We start from the raw sequence: 26,136 nt of genomic DNA on the forward strand, positions 1-26,136 counted from the left end.
TTCCATGGTGGATCAAGTCTTCAACAACTCATACCTCCAGGCTCTCTGGGCTTGGTTCCGGTCTGATCTGACTTTTGTTGTCCCGGAGTACACCGAAGTAGGAGAACGTAATCAGATATACGACTCCGTGGAGCCCTACCTCCGAGCAAAAATAGGCACCAATACGAAACGTGTCAGAGTCAGCAAAACCACTAGGCAAAAGACCACCAGCTTTACCCTTGACGACTATCAAGAAGTCACAGACACATTTGAAAACTTCAGTATTAAGTGGCGTTATGTGTGCATTGTGTTAAGTGAGCTGTAGCCACTAACCTTTCCAGCCTCACATCAGCTGGATCACACTCATCTTGACAGGATGTAAATATGAACTTTCCAGCTACAATGCTGATATTATAATCTTGTAGGAGCTCTATAAGAGCAGGTTTGTAATTCAGTTGTATGGGTGCTTGAATATAGCAAATACATTACCAGATTTAACACATTGAACCAAAGGATCATCACTCTGAAGAAAAACGTTACTATGAACTAAATTTCCACAAGAAGCACAGAGCCAAAATGAGCTCCTACTTGGACTATGTCGTTGCTAAAGCTAAAGAGATCAAAAATGCAGAAAAGGTTCTCAGGATTTATTCTCGTTGCACTTCAGGTTCGTACAAATACTGGGAATCAACAATATTAGAGCATCCTTGTACTTTTGAGACACTGGCCATGGATCCAACGGAGAAGAAAATGATCATGGACGATTTGGATAGGTTTGTGAGGAGGAAAGAGTTCTATAAGAAGGTTGGGAAGGCGTGGAAAAGAGGCTACTTGTTATATGGTCCGCCTGGTACTGGCAAATCCAGCTTGATTGCAGCCATGGCAAATTACCTCAACTACAATATATATGATTTGGAGCTGACAAGCATCTCCAACAATTCTGATTTGAGGCATTCTTTGCTGTCCACCACCAATCGCTCTATTTTGATAATTGAGGACATTGATTGCTCCTTGGATATACAGAACCGGGAAAAAGAGGAGGAATCAGATGAGCAAGTGCTTGTCCTTACTAAGGACAAGAACGAACTAAAGCAACAGACTGTGACACTGTCGGGGCTACTGAACTTCATTGATGGCCTGTGGTCAAGCTGTGGTGATGAGAGAATCATTGTGTTCACCACCAACTACAAGGATAAACTAGACCCTGCATTGTTGCGGCCAGGACGAATGGATGTGCATATACACATGTCATATTGCACTGTGAATGGATTCAAGATCCTGGCTTCTAGGTACCTTGACATTCATGATCATCCTCTCTTTGCAGAAATTGAAGGGTTGATGCAGACCACAGAGGTCACCCCGGCACAGGTAGCTGGGCAGCTACAGGTGAGTTATGATGCTGATGTTGCTCTTGCAGCGCTGGTGAAATTCATCAAGGAAAAGAAGGAGGAGGATGAGAAGAAGGAGAAGGAAAAAAAGAAAGAAGCACAAGCAAAGAAACTAAGGAGAAAAAGGTTGCTGGCTCTTTTTCAGAAGATCAAGGAAATTACATAATACATAGGCCTCAATAGCACTGCTATCATCTGTACTCTTTATCTACTTATAAATAAATCTCTCTCTCTTTATTAACTTATGTCATCAGAACTCATGATAATCATGTTTCAATGTGTAGAATCTGATAATTTAATCTAATCAAGCTCATAAATTGAACATTAAAACACGCGGTAGATTAATGCTTCTATTTTCTAACTTATGTCGACCATTTACAAGGTAAAATCTGTTTTTCCCCTACCAATTTAGAAACAGCAATGGCTAAAGGCTTCTACGAGTCCAGTCCTCTATCCACCATCATCATTCTTACTCTCTCTACATTGTCCAGTCTACCCACATTGCCGTAAATCTTCATCAGAAGCTCAAAATTATATTCATTATCAGGCTCCAAGTCGAAGAGTCTTTCAGCTGCAACCTCTCCAATCTCTGCATTCCCATAAAGGTAGCAAGCATATAGCAATGCACCCCACACAGTTGGACCAGCCTCAAACTCCATTCCCTCCATTATAATACCATAAGCTTCTTTGATTAGACCTGCCCTTCCATAAAGATTCACCATACAAGCATAATGTTCCATAATTGGACTAATTCTGTATCTGTTTTTCATGGTAGAAAACAATCTCTCCCCATCCTTCACCAAACCCAAATGCGCACAAACCGAGAGAATTGACACGAATGTGATAGCATCCGGCAAGGCACCGGCACTCTCCATCTGCTCAAAGTACACCAAAGCTTCTCGGCTTTTAGAATGAGCTGAAATTATAGTATTCCATGTCACCACATCCCTCTCAGGCATTTGACAAAACAGCCAACGAGCGCGCTTCAACTTTCCATGATTGGAATATGCAGCAATCAAGGAATTAGCAATAGACAGGTTCCACTCAACTCCTTGCCGAATCGTCCACCCATGAATTTGAACAACAAGCTCCAGTGATGGTACTGCGGTGAGAACTGTGGATATAGTAACGGAGTCCGGCTGGTACCCTTCTCTAATCATTTGGTGAAAAATGTCCAATGCCTGCAACAAAAGGCCGTGGCGCATATAAGCAGTAAGCATTGTGTTCCAAGAAACCTTGTCCCGGCTACCAATCTTATCAAACACCTTCCTAGCCTTCACAATGTCACCACATTTAGCATACATGTCCACTAGTGCATTAAGCACAAACCTATCACCTACAAAACCCAAACGCACCGCATGCCTATGCACAGCCTCACCAATCTGAACAAACCCAATTCCCCCACAAGCTTTCAAAACTCGAGGGAACGTAAACCGGTCCGGTTCAACCCCTTCCTCCTCCATTTGAAAGTACAGCGCCATAGCATCTTCATACAAACCCAACTCAGCATACCCGGATATAAGTGAATTCCACGCAAAAGCCGAAACGTCTCTCTTGGGCATTTGATCGAATACCTGGTGTGCTTCCTCAACGTACCCACACGACGCATACAGGCGAAGAAGCTTTGATGAGAGGCCTACATTCCTACGTAAAAGGTTTCTGGGTATTAGTCTGTGGACCCGGAGACAGTAGTCCATGGCGTCTAATTTGTAACATGTTTCTAAAAGGGAAGCAAAGGTTTCAGTGTCGACGTCTATGCCGTTTTCGCTAGAGGCTTCAAGGTCCTTGATGATGGCCTCGAGGGCTTGGAGCTTGGTCTGGGTTTGGGGTTTTTGGTAGATAATGAGAGGGGCTGGGGATGAGTTTGAGAAAGAGAGGAGCTTGGTGCTCTGCTTTTGGTGAAGCTGCTTGGGCTTCTTGCTTCTCTTGCTATTAGAGGAGCAGTGGATAGTGAGTTTTGTTGTGGGTAGACTCGAGGGTTGTAAAGTGGTCACCATTTGTGAACCAAATGGGAGTATACAAGAAACCAAAGATGATTTTTATAGTTATACAGCCACTAGTGCCTGTGGGACCAACAATCAAGATTTAGATTTCTGAGTCTGTTGAGTTACTTGAGTAAAATAAAATCAGAAAAACTTTCTTATCATGCTTAGGAAATACAGATTAGATTTCAGATTAACAGTGAGGAGATTAAGCTTCAGTTTGAGGAAGGTCACAACAGTGAGAACTTGCGGTTAAACAGTAATGCTGCGTGGTTTTCTGTCCAGCTTAAGGGGTGTACATATATCAAGTGCAGTAATCGGGGTACAAAAATCAATCCCGTTGATAAGTAGTTGCTTTAGAATTGACAGTGCTCCTTTTAGTAGGAATTTCCACTCCTCGCGAAGCTTGTAGTTAGCAGACCGACCTCTGGTGTTCTTCGAGAATCTTTACATTCTCTGCCATATTGTACTCAAACATTCAACATTTCACTTGCTGCAAGAAAAAAAGAAGCTTTTCAAAACTAGGCATACAGGAACTTGTGGCATAAAAGTTGGATTCTTCTAGGCTGCTCACTAATTTTTTGTTTCATACAAAGTTTCTAAGGTAAGGAACAAAACCAGAATTACCAATAACAACGTTTGCTAAAAATTTTATGTGGAGATTAACCGAACATACCTCAGCGCAGCAAAAATAGGGCGAACTTTTTCAAATATTTCATCTACTGTTCCCACTGCATTGATCTGCACATATCAAATTGTCAGTTTATAGTTTTAGACACTAGCAATATACAAGTAACATCAGAATCAAAATGGTATTTGATAAGCCCAGAAAAGAGCTGTATCGATACCACCAACATTAAAACACCCTTGAATGTCGAACTCACCCTGTGAAGTTTTCCCCTCTGTGTGTAGTAATTGACTATAGGCCAATTCAATTCATCAAACACTTCAAGCCGTTTCTTGATTGTTTCAATATTATCATCAACTCGTCCCTGCAATAAAACACCACATTCAAGGTAAATATTTGCACATTATTCAACCTAACAGAAATATATAATCCATATAAGTCCCAACCTGATTACGATTTAGCACTCGCTTCACCATCTCTTGTTCAGGACAGTCGAAGAAAAGTACAACATCCGGTTCTGCTCCAATCTACAATAGTTGTTGAAAAACAAAATGCTACTTTAGATGCCACCTCATATGATCTCTCCAGTTTTCTCTTTCACATACTTGTACATGTTATGAATTCGCTACAAACTAACACGACCTTGTAGACAAGCCTAACAAGTGTAACAAGAACATTATGCACACAGTAGATAGATCACAGGAAAAGAAGGGAACTCACAACTTCTTCAAATGCCTTGCGGTTCTCCTCACTTCGAGGGAACCCATCAATGAGAAACTTGCAATTATCACTCGCTTCCATCTCCTTTAGAATGAGCTGAACCGTCACTTGAGAGGGAACAATCTTTCCTTCTCTAATCGTACTAAGAATCACAGCGCTGAAATTGTAGCCCCGTCACACCCATAAGCAAAATTAACTCAAGCAAATCCACAAATGCTTAAAGAAACTAGCAATAACAACAAAAAGAAGACAAAAACAATTACCCATATGCGCTATTCGAAGCAATTTCCCTCCTCAACAGATCCCCTGCACTCACATGAGTGAACCCAAATGCCTCAACTATCTTAGCACATTGAGTACCTTTCCCACTACCAGGGCCACCTGAGAATGACATCACCATAACGTCACCCACCTCAAAGCAACATAGTACATAAGCATGGCCAAAAAATAAAATTAAAAAAAAAAACTTACCCAACACGAAAGTAATGAATGGAGCAGCTTTCGACTGCACCCAAACACCAATATTCAGTCAATAAGATCAAACAGGCATGTCAACCACAGTTAAAAAACTCGTCACAATTTTCAATTAGGGTATAAATTAGACTTTATAACAATGGAAATTTTGACCGTACAGGAGTTACTGTCTCTGATTGTGAGGTAAATGATTCCCAAATCTTGAATGTGGAAGCTGCCTGAGGTCAATGATTTTATGATTCAATATCATTCTCTAGGGAAACAAAATCAAATCGCAATTAGCGTGGAGTTGCATACCTGGTTATGAATGGAGGGTTTTGAGTGGGAAATCAGAGGAGAGAGTGAAGCCACGCGCCTCCACATCGCGGCAGAGCTAGCTCAGATTTTGGTGTTTGCTTTTTTTGGGTTGACGCTTTTCTCAGTGAGGCATTTCGTCGAGCGACTGGTGCGGTGTGCCTTATTGTCTGGGCAGGGCGCGGCAAGTGAACCTGGTTTTGTACACGGTGGTATTTCGTATTTGTATGTATGGCCCAAACTGCTATTGGGCCCATAGTTCCCTACTTTGTATAATTTGTTCCAAAACGGTGTGTCGCAGAAAGGCTTGCTATTCGGGGTCATGGTTCAACGCGGAACAGTCTGCAATCCTCACGATGCGCTTGTCTGTTCTGGTCCATCTGTTTGGTTTTTAGTATTGGCGTGGCGGGAAAGAAATTTTGAGAATAACTTTAGTAATTCAATAAGAAGATTTCTTGCTTAGGAGGAGATACCCGGTTAAGGTGGAGATATCTAGTCAAGGCTAGAAATATTCGATTGAGGAGGAAATAACTTGTCGAGGAGGATCTTGATTGGACAAAATATGAGTGAGGAGAGGTTTGCTTAAAGAACAATCCATGTGAGGTGCAATCCCTTTGAGATACAATCTATTCGAAGCACAATCCATTCGAACAAAAATCCTCTCAAAATTGATCCAAATGAGGCAAAATTGGTCAGTTGGTTATTAGTTCATTCGAGTTTGAAGCAAGCGGAAACACTTTCCCACTTTGTCCAAAGAGTAGCATCATTGGTCCGTTCACTCATGGCTTGTGGACCAAGCACACCACTATGTGCACTAATTAGGATATTAGCTCGAGCTCTCGTATAAATACTTGGCGGAGTAAACATTCGAGGTGAGCAATCAACCCTTATATACACTCACTACAACTCAAGTTATTACTAACTTAGGCATCGGAGTACGTTTAGCATGTATCTCATCTTTCTTTTGAAAGCTTGATTTGTCAAACGCAAGACTTCATTTCAAAGACCATAAATCAATTATTTAATAGTAAAACTTTCACTTTCACTCTAGTTAGAATAAGTAGGTGAGAAAATATTAATGCAAAATCCCAAGTAGGTGAGAAAATCTTCTAATGAATTTTTCCACACCAACAGGGGGTATCATCAAAATCAAGCATTTCAAATGTATTGCATCTAGTTAATCTGGTGGGACCTAGCTCATTCTTTCATTCATAAACATTTTCAGAGTAATTTATGTCAAATTTTCATTTTCAGTAGTTTATTTTTTTCTATAGCTTGTTTATATTATGGAATGTTTTGGTTTTTTGATCCTCCTCCTCTTGTATTTCTTTTTCTTCTTTAATAAATTTCAGAGATTAACATAGTTGTTTTGCCTCTCTTAACCTTTGACTTCAGCCAAAAACAAATGTATGGAAAATGCTTAAGATCCCAAAATGTTATACAAAAAACTTATACCAAATAAGGTGGCATGTGCCACATCATCATCTTAATCCTAATAATTTCCCACATGTCTTCCTATTTTATTCTTTTTCATTTAAAATAAAAATCAACAATTAAAATTTTTATTTTGATAGAACACCTTCAAAGTTCTCCATAGTAAAGATGATCCACCATAGCCATAGCCATGAAATCATGAATACAAGCAAAGACAAGGACAAAATTATAGACAAGAATCTGATAAAACTGTCAAAGAAGGGCAAACCATGCAAATGCACTTTACTATTCCTCCGGCCTCCAATCCAAAGCCAAGAATTCTTGCTGCATCGGCATCTTCCGCACCCTTCCTCAAGTGCCTTAATCAAAAGTTGAAGAATTGAAGGTCGATGATTCTAATTTCTAAAGATGAACGTTATCTTAGTTAGATTACATGACTTGTTTCAGTTATGTTTAATTTTTTTTTTTCTCTTCTCAAAAAAAAAAAAGTTTAATTTTTCAGGGCTGGGTATTTATAATCATCCACCTCTTTCTATACATCTGTGAACTGTTAAATTTGCAGAGTTATAGATTACTTTATTTCATCATCACGTCTTCCTTTTAGATAAGGAAGTTATTTTAATTTTTTTTTTTTTTACTTTTTTAGGTTAATTGAAAATGAATATTATTAATTAGATAGATAATATGCTGCAAATTATTTAATTGAAGGTGATGACTGGACATATGCCACGTAGGATGCCACATCCTTTAGTGTTAGTTTTTTGTATAATTTTTTGGTGTATGTAGCACTACTCCAAATGTATTGCATTATTTGCATCTAATCGATATGTCATTCGTTTGGAATTTTGGATAACCAGTGTATCACTCTTGCAATTCAATGGGTTTTAGCAAAGTGTATATGTCATCTTAATCTACTAATCAAAACTGCCATTGCTAGTTGTAAGTTGTTATACTACTCTATCGAACTCCATATTTATATCAAGATAAACTCCATATATTATGAAGATTGTAAATCCACACTAGATGTGATTAACTAAACAGAACTAGATATAAAACTTAGGTAAATCCTGCTAAAGCATGCAAAAGATCAAGTTAAAAACAGAATTTTATTACTAAAGCATCTCATGCTGAGGCAATATTTGAAAGTAAAACAATGTAGCAACATATAATTCAGTCAATTAGATTAAAATGACATCACTGGTTGACCTAGTAAGATTGATAATAAGATCGCACTGACAGTTAAAACAACTCATTACAATTCCCAACAGGGAAAATATAAATTCCAAAATTAATAACAGTGTATTAATGATTCAATATCAATGATATCAATTTCTCTGAAAATAAAATTAAATTGCGATTGTTAATTTGCTGGATAGAGGCTTACAGTGTGGACGTGCATACCTAGTTATGAAACGAGGGGAATCAGAGAAACACGGTACTCTTGTTTGGTTTGCCATATACGGGCCCTGGCGGAAAGGCAAGTGGTTGGTTTGGAGTTACATGATGATTCTGTGGTTTTTGCTGGGCCCAAGGCACATAAAAGATGACAAGCTGAAGTTATTCTCGACTTTCGGCCAATGACTTTGCGTTCGGCCGAAGCTATACTTGAATCGATTAAAGTTGGTGCTTCTTTTAAATTTGGTCGCTTACAATCGGTGCTTCTTGAATTTGGATCCGTATAAACGTCCATGTAAGTGCTTCTTGAACCCAATATTTCTCATTCTGTTTGAATTTTAATCTGTATGCATCATTATGATGAACTAATTCCACTAATTTTTGCACTAGCTTGCTTGCTTGCTTCAATTTGGACTGGTTGGGATTTAAGCGGAATCAGAGACTTGCTTACGATCGATATTGAAGAATTAGCTTCGCTAGTGCTTTCATAGTGATCTGAGAGAAGAATTAACTTTCATGTAAGTGTGTTCTCATCCTGCAAATCAAAGGGAAACATATCAAATTAAACAGATCATGCTAGCTATAATTAACATGCATGATATAAATTAAATTCCCTTTAAATTTCGATTTCTCATCTTCTTGTGTTTTAGTCAATGATTTCTCATCTTCTTAATTGTGAATACATGATCCAAATTGATGCGGGAAGCGTGAACACGATAGTAAGAGGCTCCGTCAAGCGTCGAAAGCCATATGAGATGAGCTAGAATCCACTAGCAATTACGGGCACAGCCGTAAGAAAAATAGAGAAACTTCTCTAAGATTTGGTTTTTTTATTGATAACTTGAATCAAAATTACAATCTAAGAAGTCCCTTATATAGGGCACATAGCATAAACCTAATACAATTAGAAAGCATAAAAAACAATTTATTGTAGACTAAAACTAGGAAACCTAATTAAACCTGATTAAATAAAAATCGGAAATAAAATCCTAGATACTAAAGAATATTACGTTTGGAATCCCAATCAAGATTTTGCTCGAAAATCCCGATATATCCAAAAAAGTAATTTATGATTAATTTCATCATTAAGAAGCCTATTTGAATACCAATTTCCAATATTCAAATCATTTTTCTTAATGTAGAGACGTTTCTTTCTTTTCGAGATTCTTTGTTGAAATTGGCTGAAACCTCGTCCTACATCACAAATATTATATTTGCGCCTTATTTAACTACTGGTTTCACTTTCTACAGTTTTAACTTTTAAGTACTCTCATACCAAAAAGCTATGGGAGAGGCTGTTCTTGGGGCATTCCTCCCGGTGCTGCTTGAGAAGTTGGCGGATCGAGAGGTCATTGAGTACTTCGGACGCCTTAAGGGGGTCGACAAAAAGGTGCTGGAGAAATGGAGAAGAATGTTGACTGCAATTGACGCGGTGCTGAGTGATGCGGAGGAGAAGCAACTAACACAAGGAGCAGTGAAGCTATGGCTAGATGATCTCAGAGATTTGGCTTACGATGTTCAGGACATGTTGGACATATTTGATACTAAAATGCTGAAGCGAAGGATAGAAAGACAACAAGGAAGCACAAGTAATTCATGCATCAGCTGCCTCTCTAAACCTAAATTTAATTTTAGTGTGAACTCAGAAATCAAGAAGATAAGTGATCGACTAGAAGAGATAACTACTCAAGAAAAGCAGTTTGATCTGAAGAAACTTGGAGTGTCTACCAAGCCATGGAACATGCCACAAACTACTTCTCAACTAGATGGACCTGTGATCGGAAGGGATGAAGCAAAAACACTTATTGTTGATAAATTGCTGTCAAAAGAAGAGCATAGTACCAGCAGTTTTCAGAATTTTCAAGTAGTTGCCATTGTTGGTACGCCTGGTGTCGGGAAGACAACACTTGCTAAACATGTATTCAACGACGCTGCAGCTGAACAGTTTTACCCAAAGGGATGGGTGTCTGTGTCCGATGACTTTGACATTGTAAGGGTGACAGCAGCAATTCTTGAATCAGTCACGTCAGCTCATGTTCAGGAATTCAAGGAGCTTAATTCAATTCAGGAGAAGTTATGTAAGGAATTGGCTGGCAAGAAGTTTTTAATTGTTCTAGATGATGTCTGGGACACATGTAAGTATGGTCAATGGACAACACTACAGTCCTCCTTTCGTCTTGGAGCAGCTGGAAGTAAGATCATTGTTACGACACGCGATACCAATGTTGCAAAGATGATGGGAGACACTAGTCCTTATAACTTGGAGTCGATGTCAAAAGATGATTGTTGGAAAATCTTTGAGCACCATGCACTCTTAAACAACAGACCCCAAGATGTTGAGTTACTTCAGGAAAAAATTGTAGTAAAATGCAATGGATTGCCGTTGGCTGCAAGGACACTTGGTGGTCTTTTACGTTGTAAAAGAGTAGAAGAATGGGAAGAAATATTAGACCACAAGATGTGGACTCTATCAGACCGCCAGACAGACATCCTTCCAGCATTAAAATTGAGCTATCATTATCTCCCTTCGAATTTGAAACAGTGTTTCTCCTACTGTGCAATACTTCCAAATGATTTTGAATTTGGGGAGATGCAATTGATCCTTTTGTGGATGGCAGAGGGTTTGATTCCGAAGCAACAAAATAAACAAATGGAAGATTTGGGCCGTGACTATTTTCAAGAGTTGGTGTCTAGGTCATTGTTTCAAAAGTCAAGCAAAGAAAACTCGCGATACATAATGCATGACCTCATTACTGATTTGGCACGTTGGGCTGCAGGAAATTCATGTTCTAGATTGGAGGATATGCAGAATTATGACTACTTGCCCAAAGTTCGTCATTCGTCTTACATTCCTGGTAGGTATGATGGGGTTAAAAAGTTTGAGGTCTATTCTGAAGCTATATGTCTGCGGACATTCTTACCACTTTCACTTTCAAATTATAATTATCTGGCTCAAAGGGTTACTTCTGATTTATTGCCCAAACTCCAATACTTGCGACTGCTCTCTTTGAGTGGATATCAAATAACCGAGCTGCCAAATACAATTGGTAAATTGAAGCATCTACGGTATCTTGATCTTTCTGACACTCAAATAAGAAGTTTGCCAGACTCAACAGCCACTCTTTACAACTTAGAGACATTGATATTGGACAATTGTGATCAGTTGGGGGCACTACCCACAGGCATGAGGAATCTAGTAAATTTGCGTCACCTCATGAATTCGAATACATCTTCATTGGAAGAAATGCCTCCTCAGCTTGGTCGATTGACTAATCTCCAAACATTGCCTAATTTTGTTGTTGGCAAAGGTAGTGGATCAGGAGTAAGAGAGATTGGGTCATTGTTGCGCCTGCAAGGTACATTGCACCTCTCAAGACTAGAGAATGTGGCTTGTGTCCAGGATGCTAGAAGTGCTAGCTTAAAGAGCAAGGAGGGGCTTGAAGCTCTGTTTCTTTCGTGGTCTTCTTCAAGTGACTCAACAGAAATTGCAAACCATGTGCTTGACATGTTACAACCTCATACCAAACTCAAAGAGCTCACCATCCAAGGTTATGCCGGATTGAAATTTTCAACATGGATTGGAGACCCTTCATTCTCTAATGTGGTGCATGTAAGGTTAGAAGATTGTCATCGTTGTCAATTCTTGCCACCATTCGGACAGTTGCCTTCTCTCAAAGAACTTTATATAAAAAGAATGGATGCAGTGGAAAGTGTTGGTATTGAGTTTTATGGAGAAGGTAACTTGCCGTTTCAATCTTTAGAGACCCTTGGGTTTCAGGATCTGAAAAATTGGAAGAAGTGGTCTGCTTGCCAACAAAATGAGGGGGTTGGGGTTTTCTCTTGCCTGAAAAAGCTTTCCATCAGCGACTGCCCCAAATTGGAGGGTAGTTTACCGGAGAAGCTTGATTCATTAGAGCAGCTTCAGATATCTGGATGTGAGGAATTGGTGGTTTCAATATCCAATTATAAACAGCTTCATGAATCAGACATCAACAATTGCAAGATGGTGGTTTACGACACAAGTCCAGTTCTCTTGGACTTACTAGAGAGGTTGACATTTTCAAATGTTTCAGAGCTGAGATTCGAAAGAGAGGCGTTCATGAAAAGCTTGAAAAATGTTAAAGAGTTGAAGATTACTGGTTGTGAGGAGCTGACATGTTCCTTTCAGAATGAGGATAGATTACTGCAACATTTGATTTCTCTTGGTCGTTTGTGTATTGAAGACAACTCTGCCCTTGTTGAAAAGCTAGGGAAAGAAGCAGAGCAGTTGGTGCAATTGCAAATACTGGATTGCAAGATTGAACGTCTGGAATTAAGCAAGTGTGGAAGCCTTCTGAAGGTACCAGAAGGATTGCATCACCTTACATCTCTTCAAGTGCTTGGCATAAAGGGATGTTCAAGTCTAGTTTCTTTTCCGGATGTTGGTCTGCCACCTTGTCTTAAAGTCATAAGCATTCGGAACTGCGATTCTCTGTTGCACTTTGCAAAATACCAGATTCCTCCAAGCCTACAAAAAATAGTGATTCAGGAATGTGAGAAATTGAAATCATTGATAGAGAAAGAGGAGGTGGTGGTGGATGGTTCTTGTTCGTCTTATTGTCTCGAGGATTTAGAGATAACTGAGTGTCCATCTCTGTTGTTTTTATTATGCAAAGGCCAATTACCCAGGGCTCTTAAACAGCTTTGGATAGATAATTGTAGACAGCTGGAGTTAATAAGTGAGAGGTTCCTCGATGACACATGTCAACTCGAACGAATTAACATCTACGACTGCCCAAACCTTAAATCCTTACCTGAGGGACTCACCAATCTTCAGTCATTATATATTAGGCGTTGTCAAAGTCTGGTTTCGTTGCCGAGAATGAGTGTGTGGCCAAGAGACATTGAGATCAGATATTGTGCGAAATTGGAGGTGGCACACTTGCTGAGAGACATGATGCACACTGAGATATTGTGGATTGATTACTGTGAAGGTTTGACTACTACTTCCTTTCCCCCCAACCTAACATCACTTACAATTGACATTTGGGGGATCAATAATTGTAAGGCGCTGATGGAATCTCAAGGGTTGCACAGACTCACCTCTTTGAGAAAATTGGGGATCTACGGTGGTGGAGATGATCGAGGTCTGGTGTCCTTTCCACCTGGTGAGAATTCGAATGAGAAGGAGATGCTGCTCCCCAGATCTCTTGTTACATTGAGAATTGTAGGCTTCCCAAATCTAAAGAAACTGAGCAAGGGCTTTCAATTCCTCACCTCTCTTGAGAGTCTTTACATCATCAACTGTCGGAAGCTTACAACCATTCCAGAGGAGGGCCTGCCTCTTTCACTTACTCTACTTGAGATTTGTGGCTGTCCTCCTCTACTTGAAGAGAGATGCAAAGGACGATACCGGCCCAAGATAGCACACATCCCTTGGGTACTAATTAATTACTCCTTGATCTAGTGGTTTCCAGGTAGGAACTTGTAATTTGAGACAACATCCGCACTGATGATAATGTTATGAAACGTAGAAAAGCGAGGGAACATGTTGAAGAAGCGTGTCAAACTTACCTCTTTATATTTGTTCCATCTGCAGGTCTGCTTATGCTCAAAACTGTAGAGCACATCCTTTTCCTCCTCCACAGAATATGATATTTGGATTCTCAATTCCAGCCTTTCCAGTAAGTTTGTGATTCCTAGTTTTGTATCTATGGAAACAATATCACCTCTGTCGAGGTTTGTCAAACAAACTTAGCTTTCAAAATGCAATTCTGTTTGTTAGTTTTGTATCGGACAACTTGCAGCAGGCATTTCAAATGTATTGCATCTAGTCATTTCATTTGGTATTTTATGTTGGGGTTTAGTTTGCTAATCACTCATTCGGATATTATATCACTCATACTATTCAATGGGTTTTAACAATGTGTTTATGTCATCTTAATCAAGCTACTAATCAAAACAAGCTGCCATTGCTAGTTGTAAGTTGTAACAGTCTCAGACACTTAAACGCTCTCACTCAAAACTGAAACACTCAGTCAAGGGTATCGTTCATTTTGATGATATTTGTCAAAAAAAAGTTCAAAGCTCGAACTTTTAAATGTAACATATTTAGTAGCAAAACATATTGTACAACATCATGAGACTCTTTTTTAGATTTAGTGTTGTAAGTGAGTTTTAGTAGCAAAACATAGTAGCCTTTCCAGAGTAGTATGCTCCAATTTCCTGCAAATTTCTGAAATAATTGATTTGTACAATGCAGATGGGTTACAGGCATTTTGACACAGCCAGGATATATGGTTCTGAGGCTGCCCTGGGAAATGCTTTAACAGACGCAGTTCAAGATGGGACTGTAGAAAGAGAAGACATTTTTGTTACCTCTAAGTTATGGGGTAGTCATCATCATGACCCTGTTTCGGCTCTGAGACAAACTCTAAAGTAAGCAAAGATACTAGATTACTCTACCTATTAACACCAAATTCATATTTTAATCTACTGACTAAATTGGGAACAAGGCAGATGGTTAGTGGAATGTAGGTTGATATTGTGGACTTCAATGGTAGCTTTTTGGCTTGTGTGTGTGATTTGGCTGGTGCAAATCCGATAATGTTTGTAATTACTAAGGTATTAAGCTGCTCATTGGTACTTATTTAACGTGACATTGATGCATGCAGTTTTCTAATTGGACTTTCTAATGACAGGTTAATTTACTTCCCAAGGGGACTGATTTAATTGTATTGGTGATTGGGTTGTGGAGGCCACCGTTAAGAAGAAGCTTAAGTAAGATTAGTTTCCTTGGCCTTTGCTTTTACTTGTTTATATAGTGCTAAAAGAGTTTCCCTTGGTGCTTGTTTGCAGTGTTATGAGCGTTCATCTGATAAGTTCAAAGTCTTTGGTTGGCGTAGCTGGAGTTGCATCAGGGATTCAAAAGGAAAACAAGGTATTTACTTCGTAGTTTATGTGTATCTGCATGTGTCCAGTTCATTGTTTAAGCCATTGATATCAGTTAGATAATTAAAACCAGCGGGATGAATAGGATTATGCATTCTCATTTTGTACTTTCTGTTGAAAGAAATAGAACATGAATTTCTGTCATTTACATAAACTCCAAATTGAGTTCCTTGGCTGTGTTTTGGTGCAGGGGCGTGACGTGTATGTTATGGTGAGCTTTTTGTTGGGAATTCTGGACATGTACTTAATGACTTAATACTCAGTATGTGGTTTTGTCAAGTGAATTTAACACTTTTCAGAACCTAAAGAATTATTTACCTAATACCCTGCTTTAGAGTGTTTGGTTTTTGTGAACTGCTATGAATTTCATTGATTCTCAAAAGATGGCTTCATTTTAGATTTGACCTGTTGACTGTAAGGAATTTTAATAAGCTTTTGAATCAGCACATATTTGTCCATGAAAAGCTTCAGGCCTATTCAAGTCAAGTTGCTAATCTTCAGTTGAAATCTCAGAAGAAAAATATAATAATAATAATCACTTCAGTCATCGAGTTCTTATTGTTCCTTGCCATATTCAAAACCAGTCTTCAAAGTCTCCCATGCTGTATTGTATGTGTCTAAGAGATATGCTTGTGCCAATGGCCAAGATGTAAGGAGCTGCCTCAAGTCCTAGTGAGCTACTCCTGGTGTCTTGTTCAGCCATTGGGGCAAAAAGGGGGAATTCAGATGTGATTTTAAAAAGAGGGAAAACAAATAGTTGTCATTGTTTGAATTGCTTATCCTCTAGTTGGTGCTTACTTGGTTTGACTTGGTAAAAGTCTTTTATTTCGCTCTAGTTTATCAAGTTCTGATCTTCAATTTTTCATTAGAAGATTGATTGTATAAAATGTATATAATCTTCAACTCCCGAAACTTGAGATTTGCTGGTGTCCTCTACTTGAAGAGAGATGCAAAGGACGATACCGGCCCAAGATAGCACACATCCCTCGCGCATATATTGATGGGAAGCTCATATAATAGACAATTGACGCTCCTTGATCTAGTCGTTTCCAGGTACGTACTTGTAATTTTAGACAACATCCTCACTGATGATAATGTTTATCAAATAATCAAATATGTAGAAAAGCGAGGGAACATGTTGAAGCTTGTCAAATTTTCCTCTGATTTAACTTTTTATTTCTTCCATCTCCAGTTCTGCTTATGCTGAAAACTGTTGAGCACATCCCTTTCTACCTGCTGAGAAGGAGAATGAGAATGAGGTAAGAGACGACTCAGACTCACCAGGTATTTTTAACAGAAAAGATGTTATCTAAATTAAAGCTTTCAGTAAGAATATCTTATTATACTCTTCATTCTTATGAATACATTACAGATGTCATAGCACTATTGATGATAGTGTTATTAGATATATTTAGCATGTAGAAAAGCTAGGGCAAATGACAACATGTTTTGAAAACTGCTGAAAACCTTTTAACTTTTTATTTCTTCCATCTTCTAAAAACTGTTGAGCACATCCTTTTCCTCCTACACATATTGACATAAGAGACAACTCAAATCAAGCTTTCACTAGTCAGAAATAGGGGAATTTTATTGACATTAGAATATCTTCTTATACTCTTTATTCTTATCAATACATTTGCTTCATAGTACCAAGAACATATATAATATTTGGATTCTCAATTCCAGCTACTTGTAATTTTCAGACAACATCCATATTGATCCTAATGTTATATATATATATATATATATATACACACATTACAATTGAAGCACTCTTACTCTTGTTAATCAAGCCACTGAAGGCCAGTTATTGATCAAGTCATCAACTCTTCAGGTTCTTTTGATCCATATATAACAAGGATAACAACACATTGCTCATCTCAAACTTTCCTTGATCTGTTTTAACATTTTTATTTTTTTCATCTCCAGTTCTGCTTATACTGGAAACTGTTGAGCACATCCTTTTCCACCTGCTGAGAATGAGAATGAGAGACAACTCAGACTCACCAGGTATTTTCAACTCAAATGGTGTTATCTAAATTAAAGCTTTCAGTAAGAAATAAGAATATCTTATTATACTATTCATTCTTATGAATACATTTCAGATGTCATGGTTATTGATGATAGTGTTATTAGATATGTTACGCATGTAGAAAAACGAGGGCGAATGACAACATATTTTGAAGCAATTAGATTTTCCTCTGTTTTAACATTTGACTTTATTTTTTCCATCTGCAGTTCTGCTCATGCTGGAAACTGTTGAGCACATCCTTTTCCACCTGCAGATATAAGAGACGACTCAAATGGTGTCATTTGGATACAAGCTTTCATTACTCAAAAATAAAAGTATCTTATTATACTCTTCATGCTTATCAATATTTGCTTCATAGTACCAAGACTATAATGTTTGGACCCTCAACTTTCTAGGAGGTTTCTCATTCACTGATTCTTAGTTTTGTATCTATGGAAACAATATCAGCTCTATCGTGGCGTGTCAAATAAACATAGCTTTCAAATGCAATACAATTTCATAGTTCTGTGTCTTGCTGGACAACTTGTCATTTATAATGTTCTGACTTTCAGAGCGTTTCACATCCTCAATCCTGGATTTAATTTCTTGGTTTATCTATTACAGTTGTTTGTCTTTATACCGGCGCATTCAAATTCTTGTATATAATACATCTGCTGCTAGTGTTTGGAACTAAATCAGATAAGGACAATATTGAAATTAATCAGTTCATTTGCAAATGAATTCTCCATTGGTTCCACTGTAATGTACAGTTTGGATGGAGTGATTTTCAATCCATTGACCTTTAGAAGGCTAAATTCCTTGTGTTGGCTATTGCAATCTTGCTCTTACAATCTATAGTTTTCAAGATTTGAGTTGAACAAACAATAAAACATATGGATGTCAAATGATTCATTGCACAGGCATTTCAAATTCATTTCAAATGCTATTGCATCTAGTCATTTTTAGTTAGGGTTTAGTTTACTAATCACTCATTCAAATAATTTTATCACTCATTATTGAATGGGTTTTAACAATTTGTTTATGTCATCTCAATTAAGCTACTAATCAAAAGTTCAAAACAAGCTGCTATTGCTAGTTGTAAGTTGTAACACTCAAACTCCACACACACACTTCATGTCATTTGTGACATATGTGTGTGTGTATATATATATATATATATACATATCCTATCCAGAGCGGAGCTCCGCTTTGAAAATTAACGTGTGAAGTTTGAGTTTTGGGTCACTTTTTGGTCGCATATCCACATCTCGACCGTTCAGTTTTTAGGTACTAGTGTACAGATCATCTCTGCAAATTTTCAGACAAATTGATGATCGTTAAGGTATCTAACTCACTTAAACCAATGGACGGACTGAATCTGTCAACCTGAACCGTACTAGCTTTAAGGAAGTTATCAATGCCTTAACGATCATCATTTTGGCTGAAAATTTGCAAAGATGATCTATACACTAGTACCTAAAAACTGAACGGTCGAGATGTGGATATGCGACCTAAAAGTGACCCAAAACTTGAACTTCACACGTTAATTTATATGTCACAAATGACATGAAGTGATGAAGATCGTAAGTTCACACCGAGATGAAATTAACGAAACAGAATTAGATACTGAACTTGGTAAACCCTGCTAAAGTGTGCAAAAGATTATGTTCATGCAAAACACTCTTTGAAATCTATATTAGCGCTATCTAACAATACCCAAATCAATTAGTATAAAAAGTTTATCCAGTATTAAAACTTCCTTTTCTACGTACTGAATCCATTTCAAAGTCTTTATGTGCCTTTGTTCAATTAACACAAGCACAACGAGATACAAGTATAACGAAATAAAGGCTGGATCTTAAATTCCATTTTTCCTCGACATATAAATACATTTATATTACTATTTCCATCTTGCATCTAAAGAACATGCAAAGGGCATGACATACAAATGTGCTCAATCTATCATCATTCATCCACAACACTCTTTGAACATTAGCTAGCTAGTATCTATTATCTAATGATACCCAAATCAAACTCATGTTACAATTGCATTATCCATTATTCCATCAATCATAACCAAACTCTACTATGAAAGAAATCAAACGTCAAAAGACTCGACGCACTCAGCACTGATCGATTAGATTATTGGGATCTTCTTATTCAAGATGGTACCTTTGTCAAAGGCTCAAAGCTTTTAGTGGGTTTGATCGAAATTGCTTTTGGATATTGGGGATTGGTCTAAACGGTGTTGCTGCCTTAACACTCAAAGTTTATTATGACCATCGCGTATTATAACTTTAGAAGCAGCCAACTCCCCCACCAGATCGACCAACCAACGCAGGTGAATAAACTTAGTACACATGCATGTTGAATATTGGACAAAAAAGTTGATCAACCTTTAAGTAATTTGATCCGGCATTATATGTTATTGTCATGGTTTCAATTTACTGAGTATGCATAAATGACATCACTCTTTCGGATACTGATATCACTTAATAGGATAATGATATCACTCCTACTATTCCATGGATTCTACAAAGTGTTTAATATCATCCGAAGCTGCTCACAAGTTTCTATGCATTCTTGTATGTAACTCTATACCCAACCCTATATACGTCAGACTTAACGTGAAGTCGGAAACATTCATCAAAAATAAAAAAGACATGAAGTCAGAAATATTGTCTTAGAAATATTACAATATTTATGAATAATAATTTTGTTATGTTATGGATTATGACTCGGACGAAATTAGAAATTTCATAATTTTTGAAATATTATTGATGTTGTAATACAACTAATTGTGAGAGACTGAATTGAAAGAGGAAAATGATGGATTGAAGTCATTGAACCGTAAGCACCCAATTGAAATGAAGTGACCAAAGATTGTGAAGCTAGCAAGAACCACAACTATGGCTTGAGTGTGGTGACGATATAGGTGATGGAGTGCTGAAGTAAGAGTGAGAGAAGTGAGAACACGACACGTGGAAAATAATATTGAATTAAAAACAAATTGAAAAGGAAAGAAATAGAAAGGTGAATGCCATAAAAAATTAAACAAAATGGGAACATAAGAAAATGGGATGATCAAAGTTGAGGTTAGGTCCCAGGCACTTTTCTGTGAGGACTGTTCACAAACACCTGGTGGGGGGAGGAATTCTTCTGTCCCCAATCCCCCTATCCCCTCCCTGTCTCTTCCTTGTGATTGGTTCACAAGGAATAAAAAATGAATACAAGAATTAAAAAATGAAACAAAGTTTAAGATAAATATTTTTTTATTCCTTGTGAACCAATCACAAGGAAGAGACAGGAGGGGATAGGGGGATTGGGGACAGAAGATTTCCTCCCCCTGGTGGGTGCACTACTCCACTCTATTTCCTTTGGGCCTCGCCTCCATATCCCTTTTACCAAGCGCGTGACTCCACGCGCCACAGAATTTTATTATTTATGTTGTTTATATTGATTTTTATATGAATTTTTTGTCAATATAAATTGTTTGTTATTGTGGAATTCGAATCCTTTGGACAAAGGCATGCACCGCCCCAGTCATTTTCTTGTCATGAACTCATCATCATGGACAGTGCAAGTGGAGTGCCACCCTTGGGAAGGACCTTTTTGTTGGGCATGCTTGCGCCTTTGGGACCAAAATTTCCCTAAAGCATATATGTTTTTCTTTGATTCATCAAGAAAAGCAAATTAATGTATATCTATCTATGTATCTATAATGATCTTTAAAGACAAAAAATACATTATCATCTTATCAATGAAGACCCTTTATAATAAAAATGGGTATGTATAATAGTTGATTAGCAAAGACCCTACTGCTACTACATCGAATAGTAAAAGAACCGTTTTGGACTCTTTACATTATATATCATATACGTTGAGTAGATTTAGTAGAGTATCGAATATAAAAGTCGAGATTAATGAATTAAATCACATTTGCTGGTTGTTTAGGGTATGAAAGAAAACTCTATTTATTGATTTTTCATTAGATACAAAGTTAGCAAAGACCCTACTGCTACTATACATACATAGAATAGTAAAAGAATTGTTTTGGGCTGTTTACATTATGAGAGTTTCTATTGGGACCTCCAAATCTACTCACTTGACCTCACTCTATTATGAATTATTAAATGACATATATAACCTACTATAAAATGACAATTAAGGACAATAATTATACCAAAAAATATTATATTTATTTTATGTAGACTTTCTAATTCAATATTATTAGATTGTATTTCTTATTATTTTCCTTATCTATTTTCATTTTCCAATTTCACTACATGCTCATTAAAACATTCATATATATTTAATAAGAATTAAAAATATGATTAAGATCTTGTGACATAAAAATGTATGATATATATGTTGAACGCATATTCGTGAGGGAAAACAAAATAAATTCGCTTATGATTTATGATCTAAATCTAAGTCAATAAAATAAATAAAAAAAACTAGCAGTTAAAAAATATATATATTTAAATAATTAATCATGTGGTACAAAAAATACAGGAAAAAAAATAAACATTAAAAAACAAATGAATTTTTTTTTTTAGAATAAAAACAAGTGATTTTTTTTTTTTGCACAGCTAAAATAGAAAGAAAAAAAATAGAATAGTTCATGGCATTTTCTTATTGATTAGACATTAATTTTTGAAACTCAAGTTTGATTAAGAAATGTAGATTTAGTTAAGATTTATAGAGTGATTAAATCATTCAAATGACTAAATTTTTTATTTTAAAGATAATAATTTGTTTGCAAATTATATGAGTGAGATTATTTGAGGAAGTTTAGTAAGGTTTAGTGAGTAAATTTAGTATTTGAAAATTTGATAAGAGGTGTAAAAAGCATAGAGGTCAAGTGAGTAAACTTGGAGGTTTCAATAGAAAAACTCTTACATTATATATTGAGTAGATGTAGTAGAGTATCCAGTATAAAAGTCGAGATTAATGAATTAAATCACATTTGCTGGTTGTTTAGGGTATGAAAGGAAACTGTCTTTTTTTTATTTTTCATTAGATACGAAGTTAGCAAGAATTTAAATCCATTGAGTCAGTTATTTTTTATACTTCAAAAGAAATTCTTTCCGAAAAGGGGTACAATAGATTGCACTTACCCATGAAGATATGCATAATATATGCCAAAGGAAGAAAAATGATAATACCATGGTAACTGTCGGTGTTAGTTTGGCCCAAGAATCAGTTGTGTCACACACGCATAAATGTCAAGCGTGAGACTAGTACATTCTTTTTCATCTTTTTCTGATTTCTCCTAAAAGCTAGGCAGTCACTACTCACCAGTATATATAGGTGGGTGGGTGGGGCTTAGGCTCTCTTGGAGTTGCAGAGATTAGTGCAAAGCTAAGCAAGGTACCAGCACAAGGTGATGGGCAGGCAACCTTGTTGTGACAAGCTTGGCGTCAAGAAAGGTCCATGGACAGCCGAGGAAGACAAGAAACTAGTGAACTTCATCCTCACTCATGGCCAATGCTGCTGGCGCGCCGTACCCAAGCTCGCGGGTCTGCGCCGCTGCGGCAAGAGCTGTCGCCTCCGCTGGACTAACTATCTCCGGCCCGACTTGAAGCGAGGGCTACTCAATGAAGCTGAGGAGCAGCTTGTTATTGACCTCCATGCTAGTCTTGGCAATAGGTTCTCTCTCCTTTTGCTCACTTCATTTCTTGTCATTATGTACTTTAACTATAGCCCAGCTAGCTGCCTTAATTTCTTAGCTAATTAGTATAGTTGTGGATTTTGATTTTTGTTGTGTAGGTGGTCTAAAATTGCAGCAAGACTGCCTGGAAGAACAGACAATGAGATCAAGAATCACTGGAATACACACATTAAGAAAAAACTTATCAAGATGGGGATTGATCCAATTACTCATGCGCCTCTCCAAAAACAAGTCACTACAACCCCACAAGAAACGCCTTGTGAAGCCAATATTCAACAAAGTGTGAACATCCCGGAGCATGGAGTCTCCGGCAACGAAAATGGCAGCTCTGCAACTGAGAATTCCTCAAGCAATGAAGCTCAGTCACTAATTGAGGTCAATGCCAATGGTGACGATGACCCTTTGGTGAATTACATATTATCCGATACTGGCGATACATTTCTCCAGGATTGGTCATGGAATTTTCCGGCTGTGGAAGACAATTACAGTGATCTTGGCTTGTCTTCAACTTCATCAGAGGATAGCTCAGCTTGGTTTATGGACTGCAAGGATTTTGGGGTTGAGGATTTCGAGCTTGGATATTGTATCAATTAATAACAGGAACATGTTCATATTATATGCAGTACTATAACACATGGGTGGTATGCATTATGCAATCCCCAGATAGTTTACCTAGCAATGTGAAAAAAATTTGACACTTCACTATTCTGTCGGATAAATGATGAGATTGGAGAAAGAAGAGACCCATCTATTTGTTTAACAAATCACCCATCTATTTGTTTAACAAATCACTTTATCATCTTAAGCTCACTTCAGCACTTCGATAATTTTCTATCCTTGAAAAGTTCCCACTAAACACAAAGTGGAATACATGTAATTTAAAATCTAGGAAATGCCATCAAAACGAGGGTTTGGTTGGTAGGGTGTCCTATTGCGAAGTACATGATAGCTTTTGTAAAAAGTTATTAACCTCAGTATCGTAACAGAGATAGAGTAGGTACCAACGTACTCTAAGCTAAGCATCACATAACCACAAAAAGGACCACATCTATTAACAAATGGCCAAAGTATATGAAACTTTTAGTATTTCTAGTATGATTATGTAAAGAAGATATGAAGATAAAGGTTTTAGAGAATCATCGGTTGATCCAAAGAATATCTTGCACCTCACCCTTCTCTCATAGTGTTGCAACTGTATGATGACCCTCTTAATAACTTAAACGTACGAATACAGTCAACTAAACACTATAATTAGACTCTGTCTATAATTGGATCATGGTCGAATGAAATTCAAATTTTTTTTTTAAATAGAGGCCAACGCGATTACCTTCAAACTTTAATTAATAAAACTGCTGAATACAATGATGGAGACATAGTGCTGAAAACTCAAATTACAAACGTTAGAGCATCTCAATATCTCGAATAATAAAGAGACTCCACAAATCCTAAGTATTCCACAATACATCAACTAGTAAGACTTGTCATAATAGCAATTTAAACAACTCTATTTGCTTACAATAGTGACACACCGGAAATTCATTTTTTTTTAAATAAAATAGACAGTCAAATTGTTAACTTCTTAAAAATTTTAAGGTGAGACATCAATTATTGAAAAATAAGCCAAAATTGTTGCAAACATGGCTATAAATTAGAAGTTTAATTTTCTCTTTTCATATCCCTATCCCATAACTTTTGTGGATGACATTTCATTCTCATATTGTTTTTTTTTCCTTGGCTTTTATAGGCATACAATTTTCTTTACTATCAACACCTTTATGGCTTTGGTATATATGCTACTAAAATCATTTCAAGAATACAACAAAAGCAACACTAAAAAGCTATTAGCACTTTTAATTGTAATATAACTTTTTAAAGGGAAAGAGGTAGTTCATTTTGGCTTTATATGATTGTGTATTATGTAAATAAATTTAAGTGGGAAATAAAATATATCAACCATACCAGAATTTAGAGCACCATAGTCATATAACACATTTTCAATCACTTTCTTTCCTTTCAAACACGTTGTTTTAGTTTGGCTTTATATGCACCTCACAAGTAAAAACAATATTTGATGATTGTATAAGTTACAACGAGATGGTCTGTCTAAATCTTGACATGATTCGCATGAAACAAACATTTCGGAAATATCAAATCCCTAGTTTAAAAATTAAAGGATTAATTTCAGTTTACCCCCCTGAGGTTAGGGGTCGTCATCATGTTAGTCCCTCGAGTTTCAATTTAATCAGTAACACCCTTATACTCTCCAAATTCATCAGCCGTGTCCAATTTCTACTATTCCGTCCAATTTGGACCGTTAAGTCTGACTTTTGAGGGTTAAAATTGTCATTTCAAGACAAAAAAAATAAAAAATAAAAACAAAAAAAAAATTGTTTTTTTTTTTTTTTGCATTTTTTTGTCTGTTTTTTTTTTTCCATTTTTTTTTCTTGTTTTTTTTCTTTTTCTTAGCTTATTATTATTATTATTTTTTTTTTTTTTAATTTTGTCTTCAACTTATACACCACAAGTTATAATAGGTTTATAAAAACAAAAAAAAAACTCTAGGTGGTCAAAAAGCCGCTCGCTGGTCTACGATATTTATGATATATCTCCGATAAAGCAAATAATTTTAGGATATATCTGTAAAATATAATAGGTTTATAAAGTGAAGAATTTTAGGATATATCCCCAATAAAGTGAAGAAATATCTATAAAATATGATTAAAAAAATAAATACATATATTTCTTCACTTTATTGGGGATATATCCTAAAATTCTTCACTTTATTGTGATATATCTCCGATAAAGCGAAATTTTTTATATTTTAAACCTATTATAGGGTTTAAACCTATTATATTTAAACCTATTATATTTTAAACCTATATTTTAAACCTATTATAGGATATATTTTACACCTATTATATTTTATAGATTTATTTTACAAATATATCCTAAAATTTTTCGCTTTATCGGAGATATATCACAAATATTGTAGACCAGCGAGCGACTTTTTAACCACCTAGAGTATTTTTGTTTTTGTTTTTATAAACCTATTATAGGGTTTATTTGTAACCAGTCAGCGAAAAATTTTAGGATATATTTGTAAAATATATCTATAAAATATAATAGGTTTATAAAGTGAAGAATAATAGGATATATCCCCAATAAAGTGAAGAAATATTTGTAAAATATAATTAAAAAAATAAATACAGATATTTCTTCACTTTATT

The 26,136-nt window shown here is 36.6% G+C and overlaps 5 protein-coding genes across 12 annotated transcripts; 3 read left to right on the plus strand and 2 right to left on the minus strand.

Annotated features, from left to right (window-relative positions):
• The first annotated feature begins 293 nt into the window (after positions 1-293).
• LOC112171200 (AAA-ATPase At3g50940) lies at positions 294-1,764 on the plus strand. The gene has a single exon (XM_024308430.2). The coding sequence runs from the start codon at positions 556-558 to the stop codon at positions 1,531-1,533; it is 978 nt and encodes a 325-aa protein (XP_024164198.2). The 5' UTR covers positions 294-555; the 3' UTR covers positions 1,534-1,764.
• On the minus strand, positions 1,257-3,407 carry LOC112171135 (pentatricopeptide repeat-containing protein At4g25270, chloroplastic). Its single transcript, XM_024308385.2, has 2 exons — positions 1,772-3,407; positions 1,257-1,398 (listed from the first exon to the last, which is right to left on the minus strand). Exon 1 carries the CDS (start codon positions 3,362-3,364, stop codon positions 1,802-1,804), a length of 1,563 nt encoding a protein of 520 aa, XP_024164153.1. The 5' UTR covers positions 3,365-3,407; the 3' UTR covers positions 1,257-1,398; positions 1,772-1,801.
• A 79-nt stretch (positions 3,408-3,486) lies between these two features.
• LOC112176633 (UMP-CMP kinase) lies at positions 3,487-5,676 on the minus strand. The gene is made up of 9 exons (XM_024314674.2): positions 5,469-5,676; positions 5,330-5,389; positions 5,169-5,202; positions 4,961-5,078; positions 4,698-4,854; positions 4,424-4,504; positions 4,234-4,341; positions 4,026-4,090; positions 3,487-3,842 (listed from the first exon to the last, which is right to left on the minus strand). The coding sequence occupies exons 1-9, from the start codon at positions 5,532-5,534 to the stop codon at positions 3,836-3,838; spliced, it is 696 nt and encodes a 231-aa protein (XP_024170442.1). The 5' UTR covers positions 5,535-5,676; the 3' UTR covers positions 3,487-3,835.
• A 3,002-nt stretch (positions 5,677-8,678) lies between these two features.
• On the plus strand, positions 8,679-17,778 carry LOC112184566 (putative disease resistance RPP13-like protein 1). 8 transcript variants are annotated; one of them, XM_040511749.1, is made up of 12 exons: positions 8,679-8,812; positions 9,546-13,750; positions 13,873-13,957; positions 14,536-14,711; positions 14,793-14,897; positions 14,975-15,053; positions 15,132-15,213; positions 15,415-15,435; positions 16,094-16,277; positions 16,417-16,508; positions 17,154-17,234; positions 17,463-17,778. In XM_040511749.1, the coding sequence occupies exon 2, from the start codon at positions 9,580-9,582 to the stop codon at positions 13,738-13,740; it is 4,161 nt and encodes a 1,386-aa protein (XP_040367683.1). In that variant the 5' UTR covers positions 8,679-8,812; positions 9,546-9,579; the 3' UTR covers positions 13,741-13,750; positions 13,873-13,957; positions 14,536-14,711; positions 14,793-14,897; positions 14,975-15,053; positions 15,132-15,213; positions 15,415-15,435; positions 16,094-16,277; positions 16,417-16,508; positions 17,154-17,234; positions 17,463-17,778. The 8 variants fall into 8 exon arrangements, with proteins under 8 accessions (XP_040367683.1, XP_040367682.1, XP_040367681.1 ...); XM_040511748.1 differs by having other exon boundaries at positions 16,097-16,277; XM_040511747.1 differs by having other exon boundaries at positions 16,168-16,277.
• Positions 17,779-22,561: 4,783 nt separating this feature from the next.
• Positions 22,562-23,673, plus strand: LOC112180232 (MYB-like transcription factor ODO1). Its single transcript, XM_024318757.2, has 2 exons — positions 22,562-22,887; positions 23,008-23,673. The coding sequence occupies exons 1-2, from the start codon at positions 22,625-22,627 to the stop codon at positions 23,501-23,503; spliced, it is 759 nt and encodes a 252-aa protein (XP_024174525.1). The 5' UTR covers positions 22,562-22,624; the 3' UTR covers positions 23,504-23,673.
• The last annotated feature ends 2,463 nt before the right edge of the window (positions 23,674-26,136 follow it).

This window comes from Rosa chinensis, chromosome 1 (assembly GCF_002994745.2).
Source record: "Rosa chinensis cultivar Old Blush chromosome 1, RchiOBHm-V2, whole genome shotgun sequence".
NCBI lineage: Eukaryota > Viridiplantae > Streptophyta > Magnoliopsida > Rosales > Rosaceae > Rosa > Rosa chinensis.

What these genes read in the sequence shown, in the direction of transcription:
- LOC112171200 (XM_024308430.2), top strand. Translation starts at nt 556, where the DNA reads ATGAGCTCCTACTTGGACTATGTCGTTGCTAAAGCTAAAGAGATCAAA.
- LOC112171135 (XM_024308385.2), bottom strand. Translation starts at nt 3,364, where the DNA reads ATGGTGACCACTTTACAACCCTCGAGTCTACCCACAACAAAACTCACT.
- LOC112176633 (XM_024314674.2), bottom strand. Translation starts at nt 5,534, where the DNA reads ATGTGGAGGCGCGTGGCTTCACTCTCTCCTCTGATTTCCCACTCAAAA. An exon ending in ATTCATTACTTTCGTGTTGG is followed by an intron (nt 5,079 to 5,168) that starts GTAAGTTTTTTT and finishes TGTCATTCTCAG; the next exon opens with GTGGCCCTGGTAGTGGGAAA. An exon ending in AGAGGGGAAAACTTCACAGG is followed by an intron (nt 4,091 to 4,233) that starts GTGAGTTCGACA and finishes TGATATGTGCAG; the next exon opens with ATCAATGCAGTGGGAACAGT.
- LOC112184566 (XM_040511752.1), top strand. Translation starts at nt 9,580, where the DNA reads ATGGGAGAGGCTGTTCTTGGGGCATTCCTCCCGGTGCTGCTTGAGAAG.
- LOC112180232 (XM_024318757.2), top strand. Translation starts at nt 22,625, where the DNA reads ATGGGCAGGCAACCTTGTTGTGACAAGCTTGGCGTCAAGAAAGGTCCA. An exon ending in CATGCTAGTCTTGGCAATAG is followed by an intron (nt 22,888 to 23,007) that starts GTTCTCTCTCCT and finishes TTTGTTGTGTAG; the next exon opens with GTGGTCTAAAATTGCAGCAA.